The 26586-nt window shown below is 44.4% G+C and overlaps 1 protein-coding gene across 1 annotated transcript in view; it reads left to right on the top strand.

Annotated features, from left to right (window-relative positions):
- fbln1 (fibulin 1) overlaps positions 1-14550 on the top strand; it is a 52134-nt gene extending 37584 nt beyond the window's left edge. Inside the window, exon 17 of the mRNA NM_001140322.1 lies at positions 13709-14550. Coding sequence (NP_001133794.1) covers positions 13709-13848 — 140 coding nt within the window. The 3' untranslated portion in view covers positions 13849-14550. The remainder of the gene's footprint in view (positions 1-13708) is intronic.
- The last annotated feature ends 12036 nt before the right edge of the window (positions 14551-26586 follow it).

Below are 26586 nucleotides of genomic sequence, written 5' to 3' on the forward strand. Positions count from 1 at the left end.
TACAATTCCCCCCAAAATCATGATCTTTTTTTGTTCTTCTAGTTTCAATAGGTTGCCATTTCAGGCGCAATCTAGTTCATGTGTTGTCTTTGTGTGGTTCGTGTGGAGCTGACGACAGAACTGTGAAGGGTAGGGTGATAAGCAGAGAGCGGGAAAGGAGAGCAAGAGAAAGAGGGAGATAAAGAGAAAGAGAGAGTGAATGAGAGAGAAAGAGAGAGAGGCTGTCTGTCAGGGGATGATCATGAATCATGACATGGCATCAGCAGGCCCCACCATAGCGGGCCAAGCCCATGAAGAATCCCTGCCTGCTTGCCTGCCTGTCACTGAGGGGATTAGTACAGCTAATCAAAACAGTGTCTTCTCCACCCGACAACCTCACAGCACAGCCAAACACACAACGCCTTCTCTTCCCCGGGTTGGTCTACACTGATGCTAGATATTGTCACACACACATTTGCCCACAGAATGTATGTAAGCTTGCATGTAATATTGCACTCTTCTGCATACGCCTGCACATACAGTATGCCTACACACATCCTCACACACATACTGTACCCACACACATTGAGACACCATGGATTCTTACTGTAAGTGTATTACAATAATTTGCCAGACATAGCTAACTAAGTACTTGTCTCCCTCTCCTCTGCGCTCCACTTGATTTGTATACAGTTGTTCATCATCACTCCCTACTAGTATCTCCATAGCCATGCAGCTGTTTATTTCAGCTTTATTTTGATTATTTATATTTGACTAATTTATTACCACTTTATGTCAATGGAGGCTCCTCAGAGGAGGAAGGGGAAGACCACCATCCTCAGTGAATTTCATAAAAATTGAAATTGTAAAACATTTAAAAAGTTATCATTTTTTTGATAAAGCTAAATATAAATATGTATATAAATACTAAATATAATGACGTCACCAAATAATTGATTAAAACACACTATTTTGCAAAGAAGGTCGACAGTAGCCTCAACAGAAATTGATGATAAAATGATTGTGGGGGCTGTCTTGTTAGACTTCAGTGCAGCTTTTGACATTATCGATTATAGTCTGCTGCTGGAAAAACGTATGTGTTATGGCTTTACACCTTCTGCAATAATGTGGATAAAGAGTGACTTGTCTAACAGAACACAGAGAGTGTTCTTTAATGGAAGCCTCTCAAATATAATCCAGTTAGAATCAGGAATTCCCCAGGGTAGCTGTTTAGGCCCCTTGATTTTTTCAATTTTTACTAACGACATGCCACTGACTTTGAGTAAAGCCAGAGTGTCTATGTATGCGGATGACTCAACACTATACACGTCAGCTACTACAGCGACTGAAATCATTGCAAAACTCAAAAAAGAGCTGCAGTTAATTTCAGAGTGGGTGGCAAGCAATAAGTTAGCCCTAAATATTTCTAAAACTTAAAGCATTGTATTTGGAACAAAACACTCACTAAACACTAAACCTCAACTAAATCTTGTAATAATAATGTGGAAATTGAGCAAGTTGAGATGACTAAACTGCTTGGAGTAACCCTAGATTGTAAACTGTCATGGTCAAAACATATTGATGCAGTAGTAGCTAAGATGGGGAGAAGTCTGTCTATAATAAAGCGATGCTCTGCCTTCTTAACAACACTATCAACAAAGCAGGTCCTACAGGCCCTAGTTTTGTTGCACCTTGACTACTGTTCAGTCGTGTGGTCAGGTGCTACAAAAAAGGACTTCAGAAAATTGCAATTGGCTCAGGGCAAGGCAGCATGGCTGGCCCTTGGATGTACACAGAGAGCTGATATTAATAACATGCATGTCAATCTCTCCTGGCTGAAAGTGGAGGAGAGATTGACTTCATCACTACTTTTATCTGTGAGAGGCATTGACATGCTGAATGCACCAAGCTGTCTGTCTAAACTACTGGCACACAGCTCGGACACCCATGCATACCCCACAAGACATGCCACAAGAGGTCTCTTTACAGTCCCCAAGTCTAGAACAGACTATGGGAGGCACACAGTACTACATAGAGCCATGACTACATGGAACTCTATTCCACATCAAGTAAGTGACGCAAGCAGTAAAATTAGATTTAAAAAACAGATAAAAAAAACACCTTATGGAACAGCGGGGACTGTGAAGCAACACAAATATTGGCACACACACACACACACACACACACACACACACACACACACACACACACACACACACACACACACACACACACACACACACACACACACACACACACACACACACACACACACACATACACATGGATTTAGTACAATAGTTATGTGGTAGTGGTAGAGTAGGGGCCTGAGGGCACACAGTATGTTGTAAAATCTGTGAATGTATTGTAATGTTTTTTAAAATGGTATAAATTGCCTTAATTTTGTTGGACCCCAGGAAGAGTAGCTGCTGCTTTGCCAGCAGCTAATGGGGATCCATAATAAATGCATATACAAACAGCACTCTGTAGGGTAGCACCATGGTGTAGCCGGAGGACAGCTAGCTTCCATCCTCCTCTGGGTACATTGACTTCAATACAAAACCTAGGAGGCTCATGGTTCTTGCCGCCTTCTATAGACTTACACAACTTCCAAAGGACACCCTCCAGCCTATGAGAACTATTGCAGTATGAACAGACGTTGTCCACCCAATAAAATGATCAGAGAATGTATCTAGTATTGAAAGCATAAGCTACGGATATCTAGCACTGCAGTGTATAAAATGTTGTTGACTCAAAGAGAGAGAAAGACTCAAAGAGAGAGAAAGACAATAGTTTTGAACAAATTAATTTCTTCCAAAATGAAGGAGAAGCAAAAGAGAAATAGTGAGAGAGATCTCCTAATTTTTTTCACTTCTAGTTACACTTACTTAGCTAGCAAATACAGCTAGCTAGTTTAGCCTACTCAAACACCCTGCTCAAACTGAGGGATGCTATGTTAGTTAGCTGGCTATGAATTTCCAATACAACACTGGAACTTTTCCAAGTCAAGGTAAGCTTTTGGTATTACTAATTTATTGCCACAGGGGCCCGCCGGTGTGACTGCTTACTGACTGTACACTGTAATGTTACTGCATGATTGTAGCGGGTTTAGTAACGCATTAGTTCTATTAGTTATGCTGACTATGATGTTACATTAGCTAATATGGTGAGAAAGATGTTGGCTGTGTGTATCAGTTTGGCTTGGAAATGTTTTTTCCCCTGGTCACATATAGCTGATGTGTTGTGCATTGAAGTCAACAAGCGAAGGGAAGAGGTGAGAGGAGGAGAGTGCATAGATGCGAGAAGGAATACAATGTGGCTGCTATGAAAGTGAACTGTGTTTACGTGTGATCATGGGTGTATTCATTCCGCAAATTCTGTTGAAAAACATTTCTTAAACGGAAGCAAATGGAACAAAACGGGGATTAACATACCTTAATTTGTCCAAAAGAAACTCTCGTTTGCAAATGTTGGACTAATGATTACACCCTATATCAGCTAGATGCAGGCAAGAGTGTGCTAGGCGGTATTGAATGTCACATATTTGTCTCTCGACCTGTCTGCACCTACGTTGTAAACTTTCATTCATAGGCTAGGTTGTAGCAACCTCAGGATGGGTATAGAGAACATTTGAATATTATGTAGTAGCCTAAACCTATCGCTGTTACATTGAACTGGGTGAATGGAATATGAATGAGAGTCATCCAGTATGCTGTTATAGAGGCCATATATAAGGCCAGTCTCATGAAAAACAATCATCCTCCCTCATCTTAAATGGCACCGACTGCCACTGCTTTATGTATATATTTTTGACCAATACAGATAATGTAATGAAAGGTATCCGGGCATACTGCATACTGTATCTGTTTATCAAATATGGATCCAAAAGACATTCACCAGGAAATGCGCATGTTGAGAAATCAATGTTTCCAGGAAGTCCACCAAATCCAGCATCAACTTCTGTTGTAGGTTTTAATGCCATGTTTCTAGATATAGAGTGCTTTTGTCTAATCTGTCCTATGATCCTCAGCGGTAGTTTAGGTTACTGTACAAGGTCACTTTTACTACGATGTGAAGGTCACAAAGATAATGTGACTATATGTTACTATATCATCAATGCTACTCATCCATTAAACCACTGAAAATAGAAAGTCCAAGAAAAGCAGCAACTTTTTCCTTCCAGCTACTGTAGCTACTTTCTCAATGATGTCACAAACAGTGGAGCATGATTGCATGCATCCAATGGTTCATTTGATCTGTAACTGTGACTCACTGCTAAATGACCTTGAAATACCAAACCACACGAGCTGGCCTTTCAGACTGGGGGTGTTCAGTGCTCACGTCTCCTTTGGAGTGGTCAAGGGACTGTTTAGACAGCCTGGCTGGACTGCCCAACCGTCGGTCAGTTGGTTGTGATCAGGAGCTATACCAAACACACAAGAAAGGCCAGTCAGGCCCGTGCCCTATGGTCCGGTCCCCAAGGGGTTTCATGCTAATCCTATGCCTCTCTCAGAGCGGACTGGGCCTGGGCCGTAGCGTGCTCTGCCTGGCCTTTGTCCAATGGTTTTACAGCACTGAGTATGCATCGCACCACGGCCAGCGTGTCATTATACAATACTGTGGTGAGGCGGACGCATATTTTTCATTTGTTTCTGGTGTTAAACCCGTTCATTTTGGATTTTGTCATACACTTCCTCGCCGAGTTGTAGAAACCAGAAAACCCCGAAATTGTACTGTTTACATGTAACCCTTTAATATTGTATCCCTCGCAGCCTCCTGACATTTGCTTCACTTTGTTTTGTGGCAGTGTCTCCTCTGCTACCATGTAATTAACACTTAAAATACCAGGCCTCGCTACCCCCTTACTACGCCAATGAGCAGCCATTTTGACTGCAACATTCTAACTGTCTAATAAGTACATTTCACATATCCTATCAGAAAAAGTATCCTTTGGTTGTGTTCATGAAGGTCTTGGTGTCACGTCCTGACCATAGTAAGCTGTTATTTTCTATGGTAGAGTAGGTCAGGGCGTGACGGGGGGTTTTCTAGTTTAGTTTTTCTATGATCTAGTTTTGTATTTCTATGTTGGGCTTTGTTTGGGGTGATCTCCAATTAGAGGCAGCTGGTCATCGTTGTCTCTAATTGGAGGTCATATTTAAGTTGGTGTTTGTCCCACCTGGGGTTGTGGGAGATTATGTTTCAGTCAGTGTATGTTTCACCGCTGCGTCACGGTTTGTTGTTTTTTTTCCATTCAGTTTATTTATCTATTGCATAGTTTCACAATGTAAATAAAATGTGGAACGACACACACGCTGCACTTTGGTCTGCTTCTCCTTTCGACAACCGTGACAGAATCTCCCACCACCAAAGGACCAAGCAGCGTGATCAGGAGTGGACCTGGGAGGACGTTCTGAACGGCAAGGAATCCTGGACGTGGGAGGAGATCCAGGCTGGATGGGATCGCCTCCCACGGGAACAGGTGGAGGCAGCGAGAGCAGAGCGGCGACGAGAAGAGGAACTAGCCCGGCAACGAGGCAAGCACAGGAGGCAGCCCCAAAAAATGTTTGGTGGGGGGCACACGGGGAGATTGGCAGAGTCAGGGTGGAGACCTGAGCCAACTCCCCGTGCTTACAGTGGGGAGAATAGGACTGGTCAGGCACCGGGTTATGCGGTAATGCGCACAGTGTCTCCAGTGCGCAGCCACAGCCCGGTGCGCTCTGTGCAAGCTCCCCGCAGTGGCCATGCTAGAGCTGGCATTCAGCCAGGTAGGATTGTGCCGGCTCAGCGTTCCTGGTCTCCAGTGCGTCTTTTCGGCCCAGGTTATCCTGCGCCAGCTCTATGCACGGTACCCCCAGTTCGCCAGCACAAACCAGTGCAGCCTGTTCCAACTCCCCGCACTTGCCGGGCTATGGGGGGAATCCAGCCAGGACGGGTTGTGCCAGTCATAAGCTCCAGACCTCCAGGGCGCCTCCAAGGCCCAGTATATCCTGCGCCAGTTCTACGCACTGTGTCGCCAGTGCGCCTGCACAGCCCAGTCCGTCCTGTGCCAGCGACCCGCCCTTGCCTGACTAAAGTAAGCATCCAGTCAGGATGGGTTGTGCCAGCCATAAGCTCCAGAACTCCAGCGACGTTCCCTAGTTCGGTGAGACCTGTTCCGGCTCCACGTACGAAGCCTCCAGTGATGATCCATGGCCCGGAGCCTGTAGGGATAATCCATGGCAAGAAGCCTGTAGGGATGATCCATGGCCCGGAGCCTGTAGAGATGATCCATGGCACGAAGCCTCCAGTAATGATCCATGGCGCGGAGCCTGCAGTGATGATCCATGGCATGGAGCCTGTAGCGACGGTTCCCAGCCCGGAACATCGTGAGGCGGCCTGCAGCCTGGAACCTCGTGAGGCAGCCCGGAACCTCCTGAGGCGGCCTGCAGCCTGGAACCTCCTGAGACGGCCTGCAGCCCGGAACCTCCAGCGACGGCCTGCAGCCCGGAACCTTCAGTACCACGGTCCGGTGGTACTGAAGCAGAGGGATCAGCGGGCGGAGCGGGGGTTATGCCCCGAACCGGAGCCGCCTCCTCTGCTGGAGGATCCGCTGGATGATAGTGTTCTGTGTACTGCACCAGAGCCGCCATAGACACTTGTCACCCTCCCTACCCCCCCCCCCCCCCCCTTTTTTGTTGTTTTTTGTTTGTTTAGATGCATTCGGAGTCTGCACCTTTGGGGGGGGTAATGTCACGTCCTGACCATAGTAAGTTGTTATTTTCTATGGTAGAGTAGGTCAGGGCGTGACAGGGGGTTTTCTAGTTTAGTTTTTCTATGTTATGTTCTAGTTTTGTATTTCTATGTTGGGTTGTTCTAGTTTTGTATTTCTATGTTGGGCTTTGTTTGGGGTGATCTCCAATTAGAGGCAGCTGGTCATCGTTGTCTCTAATTGGAGGTCATACTTAAGTCGGTGTTTGTCCCACCTGGGATTGTGGGAGATTATTTTTGAGTCAGTGTATGTTTCACCTCTGCGTTATGGTTTGTTGTTTTTTTCATTCAGTTTATCTATGAATTGCATAGTTTCACAGTGTAAATAAAATGTAGAACGACACACACGCTGCACCTTGGTCCGCTTCTCCTTTCGACAACCAATCAAAGAACACCATAACATTTTTATTAGTTTATGTTACTGTAGGGGATCTCACGTGTGGAGCGCAAAAGAATAGCAGTTATTCTTGGAAAAAGTGACATTTTGAAATAGATTTATTTAGCAAGGGTAAGTATTTTTAAAACCTCAGAATCTGCTCTATCTGATACTATATAGAACTCAGAGGAGACTGGTGGGAGGGGCTATATGAGAACGGGTTCATTGAAATGGCTGGAATGGAATAAATGGAATGTATCAAATATATGGAAACCACATGTTTGACTCCGTTCCATTGATTCCATTCCAGCTATTACAATGAGCCAGTCTTCCTATAGCTCCTCCCACCAGGCTCCTCTGAAAGAAATCAAAACGTCTTACCTGCATGTGACTCTATACGATCATTAGAAAAAGTCACTTTTTGGCAATCCAGGGAAAGAAATGTCCTCCTAAAACTTATAACACAAATTATGTTTGTGATATCCAGTGTCAATCAGTCATTCAGGGCAGAGCCCCACCTGTTTTGAGCCCCACATTTTTAGTTTAAAAAAACAGCGTTGCCTGTTTTGCATGTTATTTTGTTATTAATACGTATTTGCAAACAATGTAAAAAAAATTATAATAATCATTGAGTTAATAAACGTTATCTTTTTTTGCTTTCTTGAGTAAGGCCACTCCAAAATGCAGGTGTTTCAGACTAGCTCAGTGCTTTCTCTGGTGGTGGGGCAACCAATTGGAAAATACCGAGCGTTGGGGTTGGTAATGTTCTCTAGTTGCGCCGTGATTGGCTCAGTGTTCTGTCACTCATGGGAACACTACTTCACCGCCAAATCTAAGGGTAGAGCTCTGAAAATTCAAGCCTCTTGGGTGCTGCCATAGAGATACATTAGAAGTGCCCATCCAAGAAGGCTCAAGGTCATTGGCCACAGATAAAAGGTCTCTTTTCCAAGCTTAAAATGATAAACATTCAACATTGGCCATACTGTCAATCTAGCATGATTTTTGCCGCGCTCAAAACAACTGTAAACTCAGAACTGGGAAATCTGACTTCAGTGAGTTAAAGACAACTGGGAACTCAGGAAAAAACAATAATCCAAACGGAATTGTAAGTCGGGAACTCTGGCCTCTTTCTAGAGCTACGACCTGAAGATCACTGACGTCATCATGATTCAACCTTGTTTTTTCCGAGTTCTCAGTGGTCTTGATAGCACCATAAATCCAGAGAATGCCAGACTTTGATGACAAAGTTTAATGACAAAATCTGCCCATGAAGTACCCGCCGCGCCATCTTCCAATTCAAGTGAGCACATCACAACAAGGTGAGTCCAAAAATGTCTTGTATGCTGCTCCATAAATTATGAAATATGCCGGGGGAATATGTATACTGTAGCTAAGAAAATAATACTTGGAGTATGTTGTGTAGTAAGCTGTTAGTAGCCCATGTGCCTCACCCTAATAATTTGGTATATTTTCCCCTCTTAATTTCGCCTACTGTTCTGACTTGGTGGTGCACGTGTTGCCTATAACCTGTTTTTAGAGAAAAGTAATCATCGAATATTGTATGAGCTTTCATTGTTAATGTGTTGTTTAGTGTTGTTTTGTGTAGTGGCTTTAGTTTGCCCCACCAAGATTTACATGCTAAAATCACCAATGGTGATATCTAAATTCTAACAACATATGTGTGTTAAATATACTTATTTAGGAAAATTCAAGGAAGGAGGGCAGCATGGCTTAAAAAAATGTAAGAGATATTTCAATGTTAAATTCATATGCAGTCAAAATGACTGCCTCTGCACCTCTAGTGTTAACGCTATTTTCTACTTACAGGCTATTTTATGGTGTGGCGGAATCTTCTGGGCAACAGGAGGTTTATGCAGCTGTGTGTTTGATGGAGGTTGGAACATGGTGGGGTCACCTCTGCACCCTGTGGCAGATATACTACCTCAGAGGAACAGAACGACGAACTCCCAGGGATAGCAGAGCAGAGCACTTTCAGATGTACGTTGTAGGCGTACAATCATATCCTGGAATGTACTAGATACACAAAGTAGAGGAGAGATGATTTCAGCGAGAGATCTGGTCTTTTTATTGTTTATGTGTAAAGGCCTACACCTCAGGTACTGACAAATTGATTGCATCAAAGTAAAACCTGGTAGCTTTGAGGTTTTCACCTCACCACAGCTCGTGACCGAATGAAATGTTTGCAATGATTATGTGGTTGTGGTGGTTTGGTTTCACCTCAGGTTCGTAGCTAGTATGTTGAGCTCCAGCTGTCACTGTAGATGCCTCGTCTTCATGGAGGATACAGTACTCTGGGTGCTGTGGATGTGAAACATGCTGAAGCACAGAGCCCTTATAAGGCTTCATACGAGCCTCTTCAGGTGTAACATCTGGCTGGTCTAACTGCGCAATGAAAACACGGGATGATTAAGAGGAACACACACTGCATGCACAACATCACTTTGCCACTTGCTGAGCTGTATTGAGCCAATCAAGGGACTCAGATAGCTGCTGCACCTCACTGATCAGTGACTACATGTAAGCTGCTGACAGTAGAACTGAGCACAGTACCTGAGAAAGGCATGAGACGCCTACAGATGTAACACAGTTGTGCAATGCCATTTAGATATTGAGGAGGTTTGACTGTGGATGCTCATGGCAACGTTTCGTTGAATCCTACATTGTCTAGTGTATTTTTTACATCATGTAAATTTAAAATAATGTAACATTTCGCTTGTTTGTCCCTCTGATTTTCATTGCAACGTTTGTCCTTGAGATATTTTGTTTGCGGCAGCAGCAAACTTGGCCCCAGCTGACCCCTGTAATGAAAGACATTTAGATCCTCCATTGGATTCGGGTCACATTTATGATCTGAAACCATTGCTCTACTCCCAATAAAACAGGGCTATTGTGAAAGTGAAATCCATGCCGTATTGTGGTGCTCCATACTGTATTTATAATGAATGGTATGTTTCATTGCGCTCGTCTTGATTGGGTCTTCTAGTTCATCCAATATTGAACCCTGTGAACTGATTGACTTTGAAGTTACATGAGCAAATTTGAACTTAGTGAACTCTGTTTCTTCGCATGCATTGCACACAGTGCACATATTGCGTTGGTAGTATATCTTGTTGTACGTCAACCACTCACATGCAGTGGATCAATTCCCAAACTCAGTCACCCCGCTCCTCCGCTCTCTCCACTGGCTTCCAGTCGAAGCTTGCATCCGCTACAAGACCATGGTGCTTGCCTACGGAGCTGTGAGGGGAACGGCACCTCCGTACCTTCAGGCTCTGATCAGGCCCTACACCCAAACAAGGGCACTGCGTTCATCCACCTCTGGCCTGCTCGCCTCCCTACCTTTGAGGAAGCACAGTTCCCGCTCAGCCCAGTCAAAACTGTTCGCTGCTCTGGCACCCCAATGGTGGAACAAGCTCCCTCACGACGCCAGGACAGCGGAGTCAATCACCACCTTCCGGAGACACCTGAAACCCCACCTCTTTAAGGAATACCTGGGATAGGATAAAGTAATCCTTCTAACCCCCCCTTAAAAGATTTAGATGCACTATTGTAAAGTGGTTGTTCCACTGGATATTATAAGGTGAATGCACCAATTTGTAAGTCGCTCTGGATAAGAGCGTCTGCTAAATGACTTAAATGTAAATGTAAATGTAAACTTTATGTCTACATTATCTCTCCGTTTTGAGTGAATATTTGGCACTTGTATAACTGAACAGCATGCCACCTCCATTTGCTGGTGATGATAATAATTGTTTCATACGCAAAGCCCCAATCTGTTTTTCCATGTCCTTTATTTTTCTGAACATTAGTGCTGCAGCACTGTCGTTGAGTTCACACAGAGGTTCCTTCTCTCTGATGGAGCTGACGGTTTGGAAACAATAAAAAACCCGTCCCGCTCCCCTCAGCCCCTCAGCCCTGTGTCACTACGCAACAGAGTCCCAAAACACCAAAACAAGGGGGCAACCCTGGTAAGAAGGGCCCTATTCCACACTCTTCAGGCGCTTATCGCTGGAATCTTCTGGAATCTTCTGTGTGGCCGCAGGGATCCAGACTGAGTGGGAGAAGGATGAGGGGACGAGAGGGGAGGCTCAGTAAGACTGACTCTGGTTGAGCTTCTCTTGCTGCCGCCTAAAGATGGATCCCTGAAGGAATGCCTGCCTGCCTTCATGGCTGTATCGCGTGACAGACCAGTCCGCTTCCCGTCGTCCAACACATGGGACTCATTTACCCTCGCGGGCCTCAATGATGGTGCCACAAAACATCAGGCAGGCCCCCTTAGGAAGAGGAGAAGATGAGACAGGGAGAAGAGAAAGTAATGTTTGAGTTTTAGAGAGGGTCTAGATTCTAACCCCACACCATGCCAGTGTCCACCCCGAAGGACATTTGCAGCAACCAGCTCACCCTTGATCTTCATCGTTTGCCCTGTGGTGAGAATGAGGGCAATTCCACAGAAACAGGATGATGCTGAGACTCCGATTTTTCACTTTAAAAGTATGCCAAACAAAAAAAACATTGATTGCAAAGTTAAACAAACCATGCAACTCTATGCACAAGGAATACTTTTTATTTCCACAGAACACTTTCCAAAATCACATGTACTCAAAGAACAGTGCAGATGTAAAGTTTGGTAACAGATGGACGGTAAAATCTCCCTGTTTTTTATGTGACCATGTTTTACAAAAAGAATGGGGTGCCAGCTATGATATAGCACCTTAAGTTTGAAAAAAATCTATTTTGGTTATTGAACTATAATACAGATGTAGGTTCTTAATTTGAGCCAGTTTGCTCCAGCAGGAAAATAATCCTGCAGCAACAGGAAATGTGAATTATGTGGATTATAATTTAATAGGCAAATCAAGTCTGAAATTTCAATGTAGAAATTACAAACTTTAGAAACCTTTTTAAACCTCAAATACACTACAAGTTTGCATTTCCTTCTGCGCAGGAAAATTCTCAGCAACGAAAGAGTGGTCAAATGAAGATCCTACATCTGTAGGTGAAGTGGATTAACACCCATTAACAGACTGATGGTAACAGAATGAAATCATGGGTCCTTGATCTGTACTATACAGAAATGCATAATTATGAATGTCCTTCTCTTCATGGTAGAAAAATGCTTACATCTTCCTTTACATGTTTGGGTATTATTATACACACTGGCTAATATTTGAATGAGCTCCACCTCCAAACAAGACCAAATTTGGTTAGTCCGGACTGGACATAACAGTATGCCAGTGGAAGGGAGGACAGTAGTAGGTGACCTAACTGTGATTTGTTACTACAATGAATTCCCACTGTAGCCAATTCAGTTGCAGTCATTATGTTACTGATTTTGTAATTTCTGCAAAACTAAATATAAAATGTTGATATTAGTTGGTAGGGGTCTTTACTTCAACATTATTGTGTTTTGATGTATTTCTAATACCTTTAAATACTTTTTCTGTTTTCTAAGACCCCTTTTCCACCTGTTTGACCAGAAGTCAAAGCCTTCTCATATTCCTAATTTGTAGGATGGAAACGGTAGAAAAATGTTTAAAAAAAGCCTTAGCTTCTCTAGCTTTCGTTTGACATCAAATTTGATGTGCTCATATGAACTTCATATGTTAGTGCTCATGGGGCTTTTAACATGGAAATACCCATGACCAAATGTCTCTCACTGGTTTATGACAATTGTGGTACAAAGGCTTTTCATGAGTCACGCTGAGTGATGGCGTGACATCTTGTTGATTTGATTTTAAGATAATTCATCATGCTGTACTTTTGATAGACTTTACCGCATTGAATTCAATATCTTTCTGAATTATGAGACCAATACCTACTTCATCTAATACCTGTCTCTCTGTGTGAGAAACCGTTGAGAGAGAACAAGAGAGATGGATAGATAGAGAGAAAGACAACAGTGAAAGGACAGTGCAGTGATTGTGCTGCCTGGCTGCACGCTGGGCGATGGCTGTTCAAACAGGACTGAGCTGAAATGTCACCAGCCCTCCGCAGAGAAAGGGCCTGCTGACAGCCTGGATAAACACTGGCGTTTTTCGCCCTGTAATCGCATGTTCACTTAAAAAGAGCTTCCAACAAATTCCATGTGCATTCGGTCATTCTTGGGTCTCCGTCTAAAGCAGTGGTGGTGTGTTTTCCCCACGTTCTTACCGTGATAGGAGAGTGTCTCTTTTGCTTGTCCTCCAGGGGAGGTTGGCGGTTGTAGGGAGGAAGGTGGGGACGGGTGGATGGATGGAGGGAGGGAGGGATGAAGGAGAGAAATAAAAGCCTGATTCACATGAATAGGTTTGACATTCCTCTCATCATATGAGGTCAGCACGTCACCAGGCTCCAGTAATAGTATTGCTGCACGTAATAAGAAGAAAACAACATCTATCCATCCCTGCTGCCACTTTTCATTCTAGAATGTCCCGAGATAGAACTAGAATGGGCCTATTACTTCCATACAGTATGTTACGAGTAGGAATGCAAAAACGTAGAGAAACTGTTTTAATAAAGCTAACTTGATGGTCAGTCATAACACCCCCCTTACCCAGTACGTTTGGTACCCTTCACTCTCTGACTATCCCTCTGTGTCTCCCGTAGGTGTGGTCCGACAGGTGAAGCCCCTGATTGGCTCGCTAAACATGGTGTTGAAGCTGGCTATGAACTATGTCACCTCTGGGGTGGTGTCTCATCGGAACATCGTCAATGTCCACATCTTCGTTTCCGAGTTCTGGTTCTGAGTTTAGGACACGCCACCACCACCACCACCACACATAGCCACACAGTTCTACCACAGTACGACCAGCACCGTCACATAATAGCCACAAAGTACTACCAATTACACATTACTACCACATAGTACTACCACCGTACTATAACTTACCGTCCTCACATGAAGAGAAATTACAATTCTGAGTGCATGGAGGAGAAAAGGAAGATTATTTAGGTGTATAACTATAAGGATGTGCATGCACACCATTGGGAGGTATAATTCAAATAATTTCTGATAAACCCATCACAACACATTGTAACTAACTTTTGTTAATTTTCGTTCCGTTTCCATTAAGATAAACAGACCACAAGCTGCTTCATCACTTTTTTATTGTATGAAACTAGGGCACACTTCCCAGTCAGTTTACATGTAATATAAATTGATGTAACAAGCCTAAGCCATGAGTTGATGCATGCATCTGGCATACAGAGCTTGATGTGAAGACTCATACTGTATCATGTAATGTAAGCATGCTATCATGCTGAAGACAATAGAATGTGATTGTGAATTGAAAGTGCATGCGTTGACATGGAGATGTGAAAAACCATTGAAGGATTTAACAGTTGAATGTAACACTTACCCATAGGTTCATGGTGTGTATTACATTTCCTTTTCTTACTTTATACACTGCAAAAGGTGTTACGGTACTAAATAAACCATCTTGTTTTTACTTGTGAAGCCTTTTCTTCGCGTGCGGGTGAGTGAAAGCTTCAGATTGGTTGATGAATTTAACTTGTGTACATTTGGAGGAAAAGTGGGACAGAAGTCATTTCTGGTACAGTGATTGAGAGTGCAGAAAAAGGGTGAGTCAGGGGAGAGAGAAAGGGTACATAGGCACCAGGAACCACAGCCCTAATTAGGTTAGTCACTGAACCAGAATGGTTCTCTCTACTCCCACTAAGTCAGCCTAGTGGACACGAGACGCTGTTAGTGGAGCAGATGTCAGTAATGTTCTAACGATGGGGCTGTAATCATCCCTGTGGTTGAGGCCCAGGCAGAGCTTTCCAATGCGTCAGACAATGGAGGAAGGAGTGACATCCATCAGGAGCCCAGCCTGTCTACACGGACGACTCTAAAGGTACTGAGGAGATCATTCCCCGGATTATTGTTCTTTTTTTGTATTTATTAGGAATTATTACACTGTTGGAGGTAGAAACACAAGCATTTCGCTTGCACCTGAAATAACATCTGCAAATCTGTGTACGAGACCAATAAACTTTGATTTGATGCCAAGAGGAGGCCAAGAGGTCAGACCTGTGGTCAGATGTGAAAAGGAAAGGAGGAATATTTGGAATGTTTGTGTGTGTGTGTGTGTGCGTGTGTGCGTGTGTGTGCAAACAAGAAAATAGATGACAATAATATGATGGTTAGACCAGCATCTGTAAAGACATACCCACAGAGGTAAAGGCAATTAGCCAATCTGGAAGGACATTACAAACTGTCTGACGTAGGGATTATTTGAAGGACCATAGGACAGGCACATTGGGTAGACGTGTGAGAGTAGCTAAGTATAGCTCAACATGGACAGTGTGACAGCGTGTACAGACTGTACTGGGCAGAGTATAGTGTGTAGGAGGACAGCACAGGTTCCAACAAGCTGAATAATATGGACAGTCAAGAAAGGCTGGAGCAGCAGTCCCTACTCCCTGCACTGCTGCACTACAAAACCACATACATGTGTGGGGACAAATGAGCAAACATCTCTTGCCAGATTCCCTCTGCAAAGCCAAGACGAGCTGCTTGCCTTACACTGGAAGCTCCTATGACTAACCAGCTAGCGTGGGCCTGATGAGTCGACATAATGGCAGAGCAGCAGAGAAGACCTGTGTGGACTGGACTGGTTTGGCCTGTTTGTTTATGTACTCTACTGCGGCACTGTGGTGGTTAGGGCTCTCTGTGTGAGTCGTCATGGTGGTGTCTGGCTCTGGGGGAAGAAGGAAAGGGGTATGGGGACTGAGGTGACCTGATCCCCAGCCTGGACGGCTCAGTGGAGGAGGAGAGGCTGTGGCAGGAGCCAGGACAGACACCAGGGCCCACGGAGGCACGTGCTGGGGCTGACTCCTGCACTCGCCTGCTCCCGCTTTTTCCTGGCGGCCAACCCTGGCTACCACCGCAACATATGTTATAGGATATAAGTGAGTTCTTTTAATAAATGTTGGGGTATTTTTATTTTTTTTAAGGTTATAAACCACTGTTTCTCATTACAGAAAACACAAAAATGTTGCTGTTAGATGGATACTACTAGAATGCCAATGTCCTACCCTCATCTGCGCTATATATACAAAAGTATGTGGACATCCCTTCAAATTAGTGGATTGGGCTATTTCAGCCACACCCGTTGCTTACAGGTGTATAAAATCGAGCACACCGACATGCAATCTCCATAGACAAACATTGGCAGTAGAATGGCCTTGCTGAAGAGCTCAGTGACTTTCAACGTGACACCGTCATAGGATGACACCTTTCCAACAAGTCAGTTCGTCAAATTTCGGCCCTGCTAGAGATGCCCCGGTCAACTGTAAGTGCTGTGACTGTAAAATGGAAACATCTAAGAGCAACAACGACTCAGCCGCGAAGTGGTAGGCCACACAAGCTCACAGAACGGGACCACCAAGTGCTGAAGCGTGTAACGCGTAAAAATCGTCTGTCCTCGGGTGCAACACTCACTATCGAGTTCCAAACTGCCTCTGGAAGCAACGTCAGCACAAGAACTGTTCTGTCGGGAGCTTCATGAAATGGGTTTCCATGTCCAAGCAGCCACACATCAACCTAAAATCACCATGCGCAATGCCAAGCGTCAGCCTGAGTGGTATAAAGCTTGCAGCCATTGGACTCTGGAGCAGTGGAAACGCGTTTTCTGGAGTGATGAATCACGCTTCACCATCTGGCAGTCCAACGGATGAATCTAGGTTTGGCGGATGCCAGGAGAACGCTACTTGCCTGAATGCGTAGTGCCAACTGTAAAGTTTGGTGGAGGAGCAATAATGGTCTGGGGCTGTTTTTCATGGTTCAGGTTAGGCCCCTTAGTTCCAGTGAAGGGAAATTTTAACGCTACAGCATACAATGGCATTCTAGATGATTCTGTGCTTCCAACTTTGTGGCAACAGTTTGGGGAAGGCCCTTTCCTGTTTCAGCATGCACAAAGCGAGGTCCATACAGAAATGGTTTGTCGAGATTGATGTGGAAGTACTGGACTGGCATGCACAGAGCCCTGACCTCAAACCCATCGAACACCTTTGGGATGAATTGGAACGCCGACTACGAGCCAGGCCTAATCGCCCAACATCAGTGCCCGACCTCACTAATGCTCTTGTGGCTGAATGGAAGCAAGTCCCCGCAGCAATGTTCCAACATCTAGTGGAAAGCCTTCCCAGAAGAGTGGAGGCTGTTATAGCAGCAATGGGGTGGACCAACTCCATATTAATGCCCATGATTTTGGAATGAGAAGTTCGACGAGCAGATGTCCACATACTTTTGGTCATGTAGTATATATTTCATTTACATGACCCTACAGTCATTTTTCATCCATTCTGAAGGTGACAGGTTAATTGCCAAAATTTGATTGACACTTATTCATATTTATTCCTCGCAACTTTTGTGTAGTGACTGACTGTGACTGTATGATCCTTTAATTCACCGTAGTTGTATTGACTCAGAAATGTATGTAAACCTGCAATAATTTATGTAACATATTAGACTTGAGTGGAGTAAAAATCAAATAACATAACAATTTAAATTACATTCTTAACTAAACTTACAGTACAGCACATGCACTACACCCATCTTCTCTTTTTTTTCTACTTGGTGTTTCACAGAAGTCCAATAGATGGCAGACACATACAACACAACACTTCCTTTACACAACTCTCTGTCTACTGCAACTGCTTTAACAAGGACTGAACTGCTTCACCATGGTTGAAAACCAACCCAACACAACTTGTGCTAATTCCTTTCTTTAGGCCTTCATGGAACCTGGCCATGGCACTCCCAATATCCCCTCTCATATGATCAATGAAACTCTCTGTGGTTTTGAGGCAGAGACAGTGGACCAATTACCCAGCGGGCTCCACCTTGACCCCAAAGAACAACATAAAACACCCGAGTTGTGACCCTCCATAACTTACTGCTCCAGACTTAACCACCCTATGACCAGTGCTGAACTCACCCTGATGCCAGAGTACACACTGGATCAATCACATCGGGGAGTAGGGAGTCGGGCCGTACTCATGAAAATTCAGAGCACAGTCTCTCTGTTGTTGTAGCTCCTGAAAAGAACACCATACCGCCACTCCTTATTTTGGGAGGAGAGACGCACGGTGACGTCCGCAGAGCTTAACTAGATGCATATCATATGGAGGGAATGATGGATAGGAGACAGTCTGAGTACCTCATAGTGTTGCAAACGACCCTAAAATAGATAGTGACATCAGGTTGTAAAGTGGCCCTTTTCATATGGGATGATGGGATGAGAGGATGAATGGCTTTAGCGTGACTCTATTCATTACAGACACGTATTTATTCTTTTTTATTGCTCGGGGTGACATTTAAAACAAATGTGTTCTTCATAAGAATAATCGCACATTGTTTATTGAAGAAAATAACCATGTTCCAAAATGACATACTGGCTGCGAGGTTTGTAAATTGGCAATAATGGGAATTCAAAAGTATTTTTTCTCTGTAGCCAGAGCTCTTACAATGTGAAAGGCTTTTTTTGTGTGTGTGTCCAGGCAAGCAGCATGGAGGCCCATTCTGAGGTTGACAGTCAAACAGGCCACATTGTATATTTGTCATTATGAATACAAGTGAAATCGACTATCGATCTTTGGTTCAATTGATCTGTGACACAGAAACAACTCACAATTTGACAACTGTAGAGTTATCACAAGGCGTCACCTATTATTGAATTGTATTGAATTCTGTTGAATTGTATTGTATTGAATTGTATTGAATTGTATTGAATTCTATTGAATAGGTCTTGATCAACTGTAATCTTTTGAGAGGAAACTACAGTTTGTTCCATTACAGCAGATTACTATGTACGTTTTTGCACTTTGCCCGTTAAGGAACCCTATGAGAATAGGGTTTGTAAAACCTGCCGCATTAGCGACAGCCCCGCCATGCCTCTACTAAGACTCCTCTGACATCGCCAACCATTTGACCCTAAACGTTTGAGTTTGTCTTGTAGTGAAAACAACTTGAGAGTTTGCTGTGTTTGTCAGTGTGTTGTTTTGTCTGTGGCTGCGTACACACACCTTACTGTACTCCCACTGCAGACCCACTGAGTGGTCTGGTCAAAAGTAGTGGACAATATAGGGAGAAGGGTGCCATTTCGGACATAACCTGGGAGTCACCATGCTTTTTTGGCATCTGGTTACAAGGAAACCAGTACACTGTATGTTTTGATAAGTGTTGTCAGCCGTGTAATTGTTTTGAACTTGTACAGTTTAGGCCACCTGCCCATAGAACCTGACACTGGCAATCAGCACTTTACACTGACTGACTGGAATCACACCCAGTAATGAATTATCAAATCACTCACTGAACCTATGGTAATAATAACTGATGAGGGAGTACGAAATAAGCGGGAAGACTTCATTTCAGCCAAGCTCCAAACTTATCCACATACTCTGCTTATACACAAGTTCACCCAGCAGGGGTGTCATCTCAGCTAAAGTTAGGGAGTGGCAGAATGAACCCCCCCACCAACACATACACACACAAAACACATATAAAATAGGAGGAAATGGTTTCCTGAAAATAATAGCAGGCAAAGTTATGCCCACAACAACATCCAATAACTAGCTACCAAGTGCAAATTGACCTACCTCTGTGCCTCATGCACATGTCCTCTGTTTTAGTGTCATTTTTTTTCACTCAGCAGGCTTTCTTACCTAGCTTCATCGCTCACTTGTAGGCTGCTAGCTATGCCAGATGGCTACCCAGCTACTTAACCAGACATCTAGTTGAGAAGCTTGCTTGAGCTACAATTACTGGATGTCTTTTAAGGCAATCTAATCTAGCAAAATGTCTTGAAATAAATTGTAGCTAACTGTGTGTTAGTGTGTGGAGACATTGCTGGTGTTTGGAGCTGCATCTACACACAATACTTAATTTATCGCGCTCCATATGCCAGAGAAATTTGCACGGGATTTTTTAAAGAGGTATAGGCAATGATTTGTATAACTAACCCAAGAAACACCATAGCCTGTCATTTCCAAAGGGAGCAAAGGGAAGCATAATGGCCAGAACAAGCAAAGTGGTGGGCAGAGCCAAGCACGGACTAGCGAGATCCTATTGGGTCGTTCTAGCATGTATTTGCATATATACATTAGGGAACACCTACTCTGGGAAGTGTGCATGTGCAATAACTCAATTCGCCCTTGCATGCCTAAACAATGCCATTTTTTAAAACTTTGGCAAAGGGTAAAGTCTACAAAACTTAGTCCACTCTGTTTGTATAAGATTCTTGTTTTGGGAAGATAATACTGTACTGAGATCAAATGTTTCATCAATGAAAAAATTTGCAGAATGTCGGCCCAGTTCCATCTTGCTCCATACTCTCCCACTGCCAGTCACTGGGCTTCCTCTCCTCACCATATTTGGTGGGGAGTGGAAATACCAACCATGGACAATCAGCTGTGAGGAATTGGTCTGAGGGCAGGGTGAAGGAAAATCATAAAAGAGGCAAAAAGAGCTAGCCACCACAGGCACGGGAAATCGAGCACGCCAAGATCTCTGTTTTTGCATACCGTAAAAGTTTCAGGATAATAAAAAAGTGCAGTGATCGGGTGGGTCTAAGTTTACTTGTTCAGAGCATGGTTATTTCACTAGTTTTTGTTTTGTCCATGTTTTATTAGCTACAATCAGTGAAGTATGTTGAAAGCATCACCGCTGTGTAAATAATCTACCTCATCAGAGACGATTCCACAAGGAAACCAGATAGCACTCTTGTGACCGGCTTGAGTTCCTCTGGCAACGAAGGAGAAAGATCCCAGTGTAAAACTTTACCACGTTTATCTCGCTATCTCATTTCAGTTCACCAGCGCTCGCCTGGGGATGAGGACCATGCTGCTGTCTTGCATGTTCTTACACAGAGAGAGAACAACAAAGGTTGATGGTCGCTGGTGGACACACTGAAATTCACACCAGTGGTTGTGAGTAAAGACATTGTCATGATTGATGATTTAATGATTGATGATTTTATTACATTTATCACATCTATCAAGGTTTTGTAATGTTATGATGAACTGTTGTGAGTTCTCTTTATAGAGGGGTTAACATATTAGGCCTAATTGTTGTGGGGAAGAACAAACTCAACCAGTCTAGGTTCTCTTTCTAGATTCTCCTCTCGTTGAAGGACAGGAACAAAGCACATGCTTTCTCCTGATAGTGCTAGCTTACGGCGAACTATTGACACTTGGAATGCCCACGCTCCAAGGCTTAGGCTGACCTGGCTAGCTCGCTGGAAAGCAAGCTCACCACAAGTGCATTCCTTCCTACTACAAGGAATACTATTCCTGTAACCATGGAGTCTGCTGCCCCTGCACAGGGAGAACCGAGCAGGACTCCTGCTGCAGCACCAGCACACCCATGTCCATGCGGGGCCACTATAGCAGGGAAGGATACACACTCTCTGTGTATTGCCTGCTTGTGGCATGAGTATGCTAAGGCAGCACTCGCTAACCCTAAGTCCTGGGTGCACTGTAGGGATTTTATTTTGAACGCCCTCAAACGGAGACTGCCTAGAGCAGCCCCTCCACAAGGCTCATCTTCCTCACAGCTTTCAGCCAAGGTTACCCCAAAACCCCAACCCACCTGGGCTGAGGTGATGAGTGCGAACCCCAAGAACTTCCACCTGATGTTTCAAGATCTAGCAGCTGGGGAGCAGGAAGGGGACCTTGTCATCGATTAGGAAGATGACAAGGCCATGGCTAACCTTTTCCACCAAGAAGGGGAGGAAAAGGAGGAAGAGGAGTCTCAGGCAGACTGCTCAAGGCCCTCTTCCGCCTACAGCGGAGCATCATTGCCCAATGAGAAATGCAGGCTTATCGATATCTGCAAACTGGCAGCAGTCAGGCTCAGTATTGGGTGGCCAGCACCCATAGCGGGTGGCAGCACCGAAAGGGACTGGTTCGACGGGAGCAGAATCCCCTCTCACACCGTCCTGGGAAAGTAACTCCTCCCAGCAGTCTTAGCTTGCGTGGCAGAAGCTAAATGCAACTGGGACAAACCTTTGTCACTCAAAGTCTAAACCAGACATTTTGCTAACATGGATGTTAAGGACATGGAAGAGTTGGGCTTCAGCAAACCCCTGGTAGTTGAGCCATCCCTGGCCAACCACCTCAACCACAATGCCTCGTAACTGACCGGCACTTCTCTCCCTGGGGAGAAGGAGCACTTTTCCACATCCACCTTCAAGAAGGTCTATGTGTCTGCGACACGTTCAGTAACGTCCCTACTGCTGCAGTACCAGGCCAACTAGTGATTGGCACAGCCAGCCAGCTAGGCCCTCTGGGAGGAGATCTGTGTCATTACAGATCTTAAACTCTGGGCATTCATAGGCGCCATTCAAGGCTGTGGGTGTTCCATCAGCCTTGCTGTGGTGGGAGAGAGAGCCTTGTGGCTCAACTTGTACAGTCTCTTGGACAAGGAGAAAGCCAAATTCCTTGACTTTCCTGTTGAGCCGAAGGATCTGTTTGGGGGGACTGTTGCCATGCTGCAGAAGTGCAAACTTTGACAGATAGAAGGTGCCCCGTAGACCCAGGAACCATGGCAACCCGGTCTACCCCTCCATGAGCCAAGGCTTCATGGCAGGGAGAAGGCTACATGCTGACACCAGGGTTTTCTGCAGTGTGAAGCCTTCCTAACAGAGGCCTGCAGTGGGGGAAGCGGCCCTTCGCTGCAGCCGCATCTAACCCAACTGACCTAGGGGTACATCCCCAGTGGCAGACAGGGGCAGTCAACAGTCCACATTGTGTCCTGTCCACTCTTGGTTGAGCACAGACCCCCCCCCCCCAACCCCCCATCACAATGGGGGAGAGGCACGTCTGTTCTCCAACAACCCTGCCCCTCGTGCAGTGGTTCATATCTGCTCACAGGGAAGACGGAGGGAGCTCACTCTTCCCCCAAGTGCCCTCCATGCCACAGCCCTCCCCTGGCTCTCATTCAAGTAACTGGGGCAGGAAGACAAATGTCAGTCTCCACCTTGCACTGTCTCCGAACCTCAGTGTTTTGAAGAAACCACTTTAAAAAAAAAGTCTCTGTCGAGTCCAAGTGTCTTGCTAAGGGCGCAGAGGGGTAACTCACCATAATGCCGCCAGAGGGCCCTATCAGCACCACTGGCAGGCGAGTGTCATCTGACTTGTGGGATACTCGCCGCAAGAGCAGGCAACTGGCGCACATGGTCAACCTGACCCTGGGTCTTGTCCACAGTTACAAAGGCATACAGACTGCAGTTTGTTATGAAGCCGCACAATTTCAAAGGGATCCTAGCTTTAAGAGCAAGTGGCAACTCGGCTCGCATACTAGAGCATGGAATCTCCTCTCTATTGAGCAAGGGAGCAATCAGAGAAATACCAGTGGAAATTCCACTTCTACTCTCGGTACTTCCTTGTTTCCAAAAGGGGGATATGCCCTATTCTGGACCTACGGGTTCTCAACAGCTACTGTATCTGAGAAAGTTTACGTTCAGTATGCTTACGCTCAACGTTCTGTCTCTCTTTATTCGTCGAGACATCTGGTTCACTTCAGTCGACATGCAGGATGCCTATTTTCACAAAAGTCTACTGCCAGCACACAGGTTACTCAGGTTTGCCTTTCAGGGCACAGCCTTCGACATTCAGCAAGTGTGTAGTGGGGGCTCTGGCACCCCTGAGAATCAGGAAATTAAGAGTCTCCGCCTCTATAGACGATTACCTGCTTTCCCCCTTCACAGGAGCAAGCGGTATGAGACCTTGTCCTCACTGAGTTAGGGTTCAAGATAAACCACAAAAAAATATTGGTAGTCCCTCGATGGCCAGGAAAGCTCTGACTAGTGGAGATCACTCTCCTACTTTACGATGAGCACTGGCAGCTCCCATCACTCCGGGTCTTCTGACCCAAACAAACAGAGAGATTTTCCACATCACCCAGACACCATTGCCCTTTGGGCCTGGCCCGTGAGAAGTTGATTCAGAATGCGACTGACTTGACTCTGAGTCGTTGAGACTACCCAGAATGCCAGAGCCCCTTCTACATACTCACTGTATGGAACAAGTGGTGCATTTTTGAGAAGTGGTGTGACCAAAAACAGATCATTCATTACCAATGGTTCTATGCTTCTTGCAAGATCTTTTGGACAGAGGGAAGGCATTCTCCACTGTTAAGGTCTATTTAGCCACTATCTCAGCCTGTCATATCGGCTTCGACAATAACACTGTTATTGTTTAATGTTTCCTCTGTTATGTTGTTTCATGATGGGAGCGCGTCACCCACGTCCGGTCTCCAAGCCTTTAGTCCCGTCTTGGGACCTGTCTATTGTGTTAGATGCAATTCACATCAGCCTTTTGAGTCACTGGAAAGCTTGGAGATGAAATATCTCTCCTTTACTGCTTGCCGTTACATCTGAGTGACAGTTCACCAGTTGTGCCTACAGTTTTCCCTGTGGTTGTCCAAGGTAACTTTGTTACCTAACGCCTGCCTTTATGCATAAGGTCAGTGATAATTATAATTGTCTTGCATTAGTGCAAGGGGAGGCCGCTTTTTCTTCAACAGCTATCCCATTGGCTAGTCGAGGCTATTATATTGCCTTATAATAGCAAGGGTTTACGGTCCCCGGAGTGTTGTCACTAGCTTCCATATCCACAAAGTCATGAATCCTGCACATTTCTGCAATTTGTCTTTCAAAATGTGTATTTTAAACCTAACCTTAACCACACTGCTAACCTTATGGCTTACCCTAACCATAAAGGAGCATTATGTAATATTTCTGCATCGTAATTTCAGAAAATGTCCATAATATATCTCCATAATAGTTAAATGATAGTGTTTCCATAATGTTATTCACAAAAAATATATTTTGGGCCCAAACAAAATCTCATTCTGAAAATGCAGCCTTTCTATTTGACAACAAAAGACAGTCCGCTTCTGTTGTCAAATGGGAAAGTTGCACCCTCCCTCTCTTCCAGCAATGCCACTGAGAGGCGTGGCAATCTACTCCTCGAGCACAACCAATAATGTCAGACAGGGGCATGAGTCCAATATGGCCGTTTCCTGTTTGGTGAAATTCTACACTGTTTGCTCAATTTCAGTTTATGTGAGAAAACAAGCACTTAAGAGCGTAGAGAATAATTGTACCATCTAAATCGCTGTGAAATATATTTTCCATAACAAAAAAATATCATATTTTCAGCTGTTTGAAGCTGGTGGACCAAACTGAAAGTGAGTCTCCACCATGTTGCAGGGAAATTGGATGCGGGGGAGGGGAGAGAGTTATTTATATTCAGCCTAAGTGTTGTTACAATTCGCATAGCTTCCTCAAAGGGGAAGCAAAGTGAGACATAGTACCTTTAAATTAACCATATCAGTCCCGAGACCCCAGCAAAAATAGGCTTTTCATTTATCTCATGTCCAGCCCTTCTATTTAGCCCCACAATGAAGTGTTACACCATTTTATTTTCAGGACAACCAGGGCTACAAGTAGAACATGAAACAATTTGACATAAATAGTTGCATTCATGAGCTTTATTGACAAACGTCAATAAAAATAATAAATGTCCACCAAAGCAAAAACCTGTTCAAAATTATGAACGCTGTATGTACAGAAAATGTTTGCTCACTGGGAAATTAATATCCAACTAGTCGGTGACATTAGTTTGTGACAGCAACTATGTGAGCTTATTACAGTATTATAGACAATATACCCTGGGATTTCCTACAATCTTCTATGTAGAAGAACCCCTTACCTTCTAACTCTTGAGTAGTTTGTGAGCGTCATAGAGAAAAACATGTTCCGTGTGTGAGAGTCTGAACTTTGCATAGATAGCCTAATGAAGCAGGATCCTACCAATGCATAGGAGAGACAATAAAATCCATGGGTGTTACACATACGTCATAAACTGCAATTTCTAACAATGTAATATATTATATGCAGGAAAGCAACATGGACAAATCTATTGACTATATCTACTGACTAGGGATGGATCCTAAGTTGAAGTTTCTGCATAACAAGACGTCTGCATGCTCGTTCCAAACCACTGTCTCGGTATACTGTACACCCTACTACACCCTCATTTTCGGGATTAAGACACAAAGGATTATTCAATAGTTCCCAGGAATCAACAGTAATATCCCTGGGGGAAGGGTTTAGGCCGGCAGAAACAGAACATTTAGCATTAACGACAGTCACAGTGTTCCCCTCGCTCGATCTCTTCTGTTGCCATTGTTAGAGCTTTGACTGCTCAACGTTCAGTTTCACTTTCTGCATCAATCTGCGAATGTCTTTGTATAGCTCTCTCCAGCAGCCACACAGAGACAGAGGTCGTCTCTGATATTAATGAACGCAGGGCCTTTGAAGTTGTCAAATAGGCATGAGGAATTTCGGCAAAAACTTGGCCCACTGTTGCTGCATAATAATTAGTGCGTCACATTTGCTTTTGAAAAGCATGCCTGTCTGTTCTTTGTTCATAATCGGAGCTAGGAAAATCCGTCAATATGTTTTTGTTTTGGT

This window comes from Salmo salar, chromosome 10 (genome assembly GCF_965601325.2).
Source record: "Salmo salar chromosome 10, fSalSal1, whole genome shotgun sequence".
NCBI classification, from domain to species: Eukaryota; Metazoa; Chordata; class Actinopteri; order Salmoniformes; family Salmonidae; genus Salmo; species Salmo salar.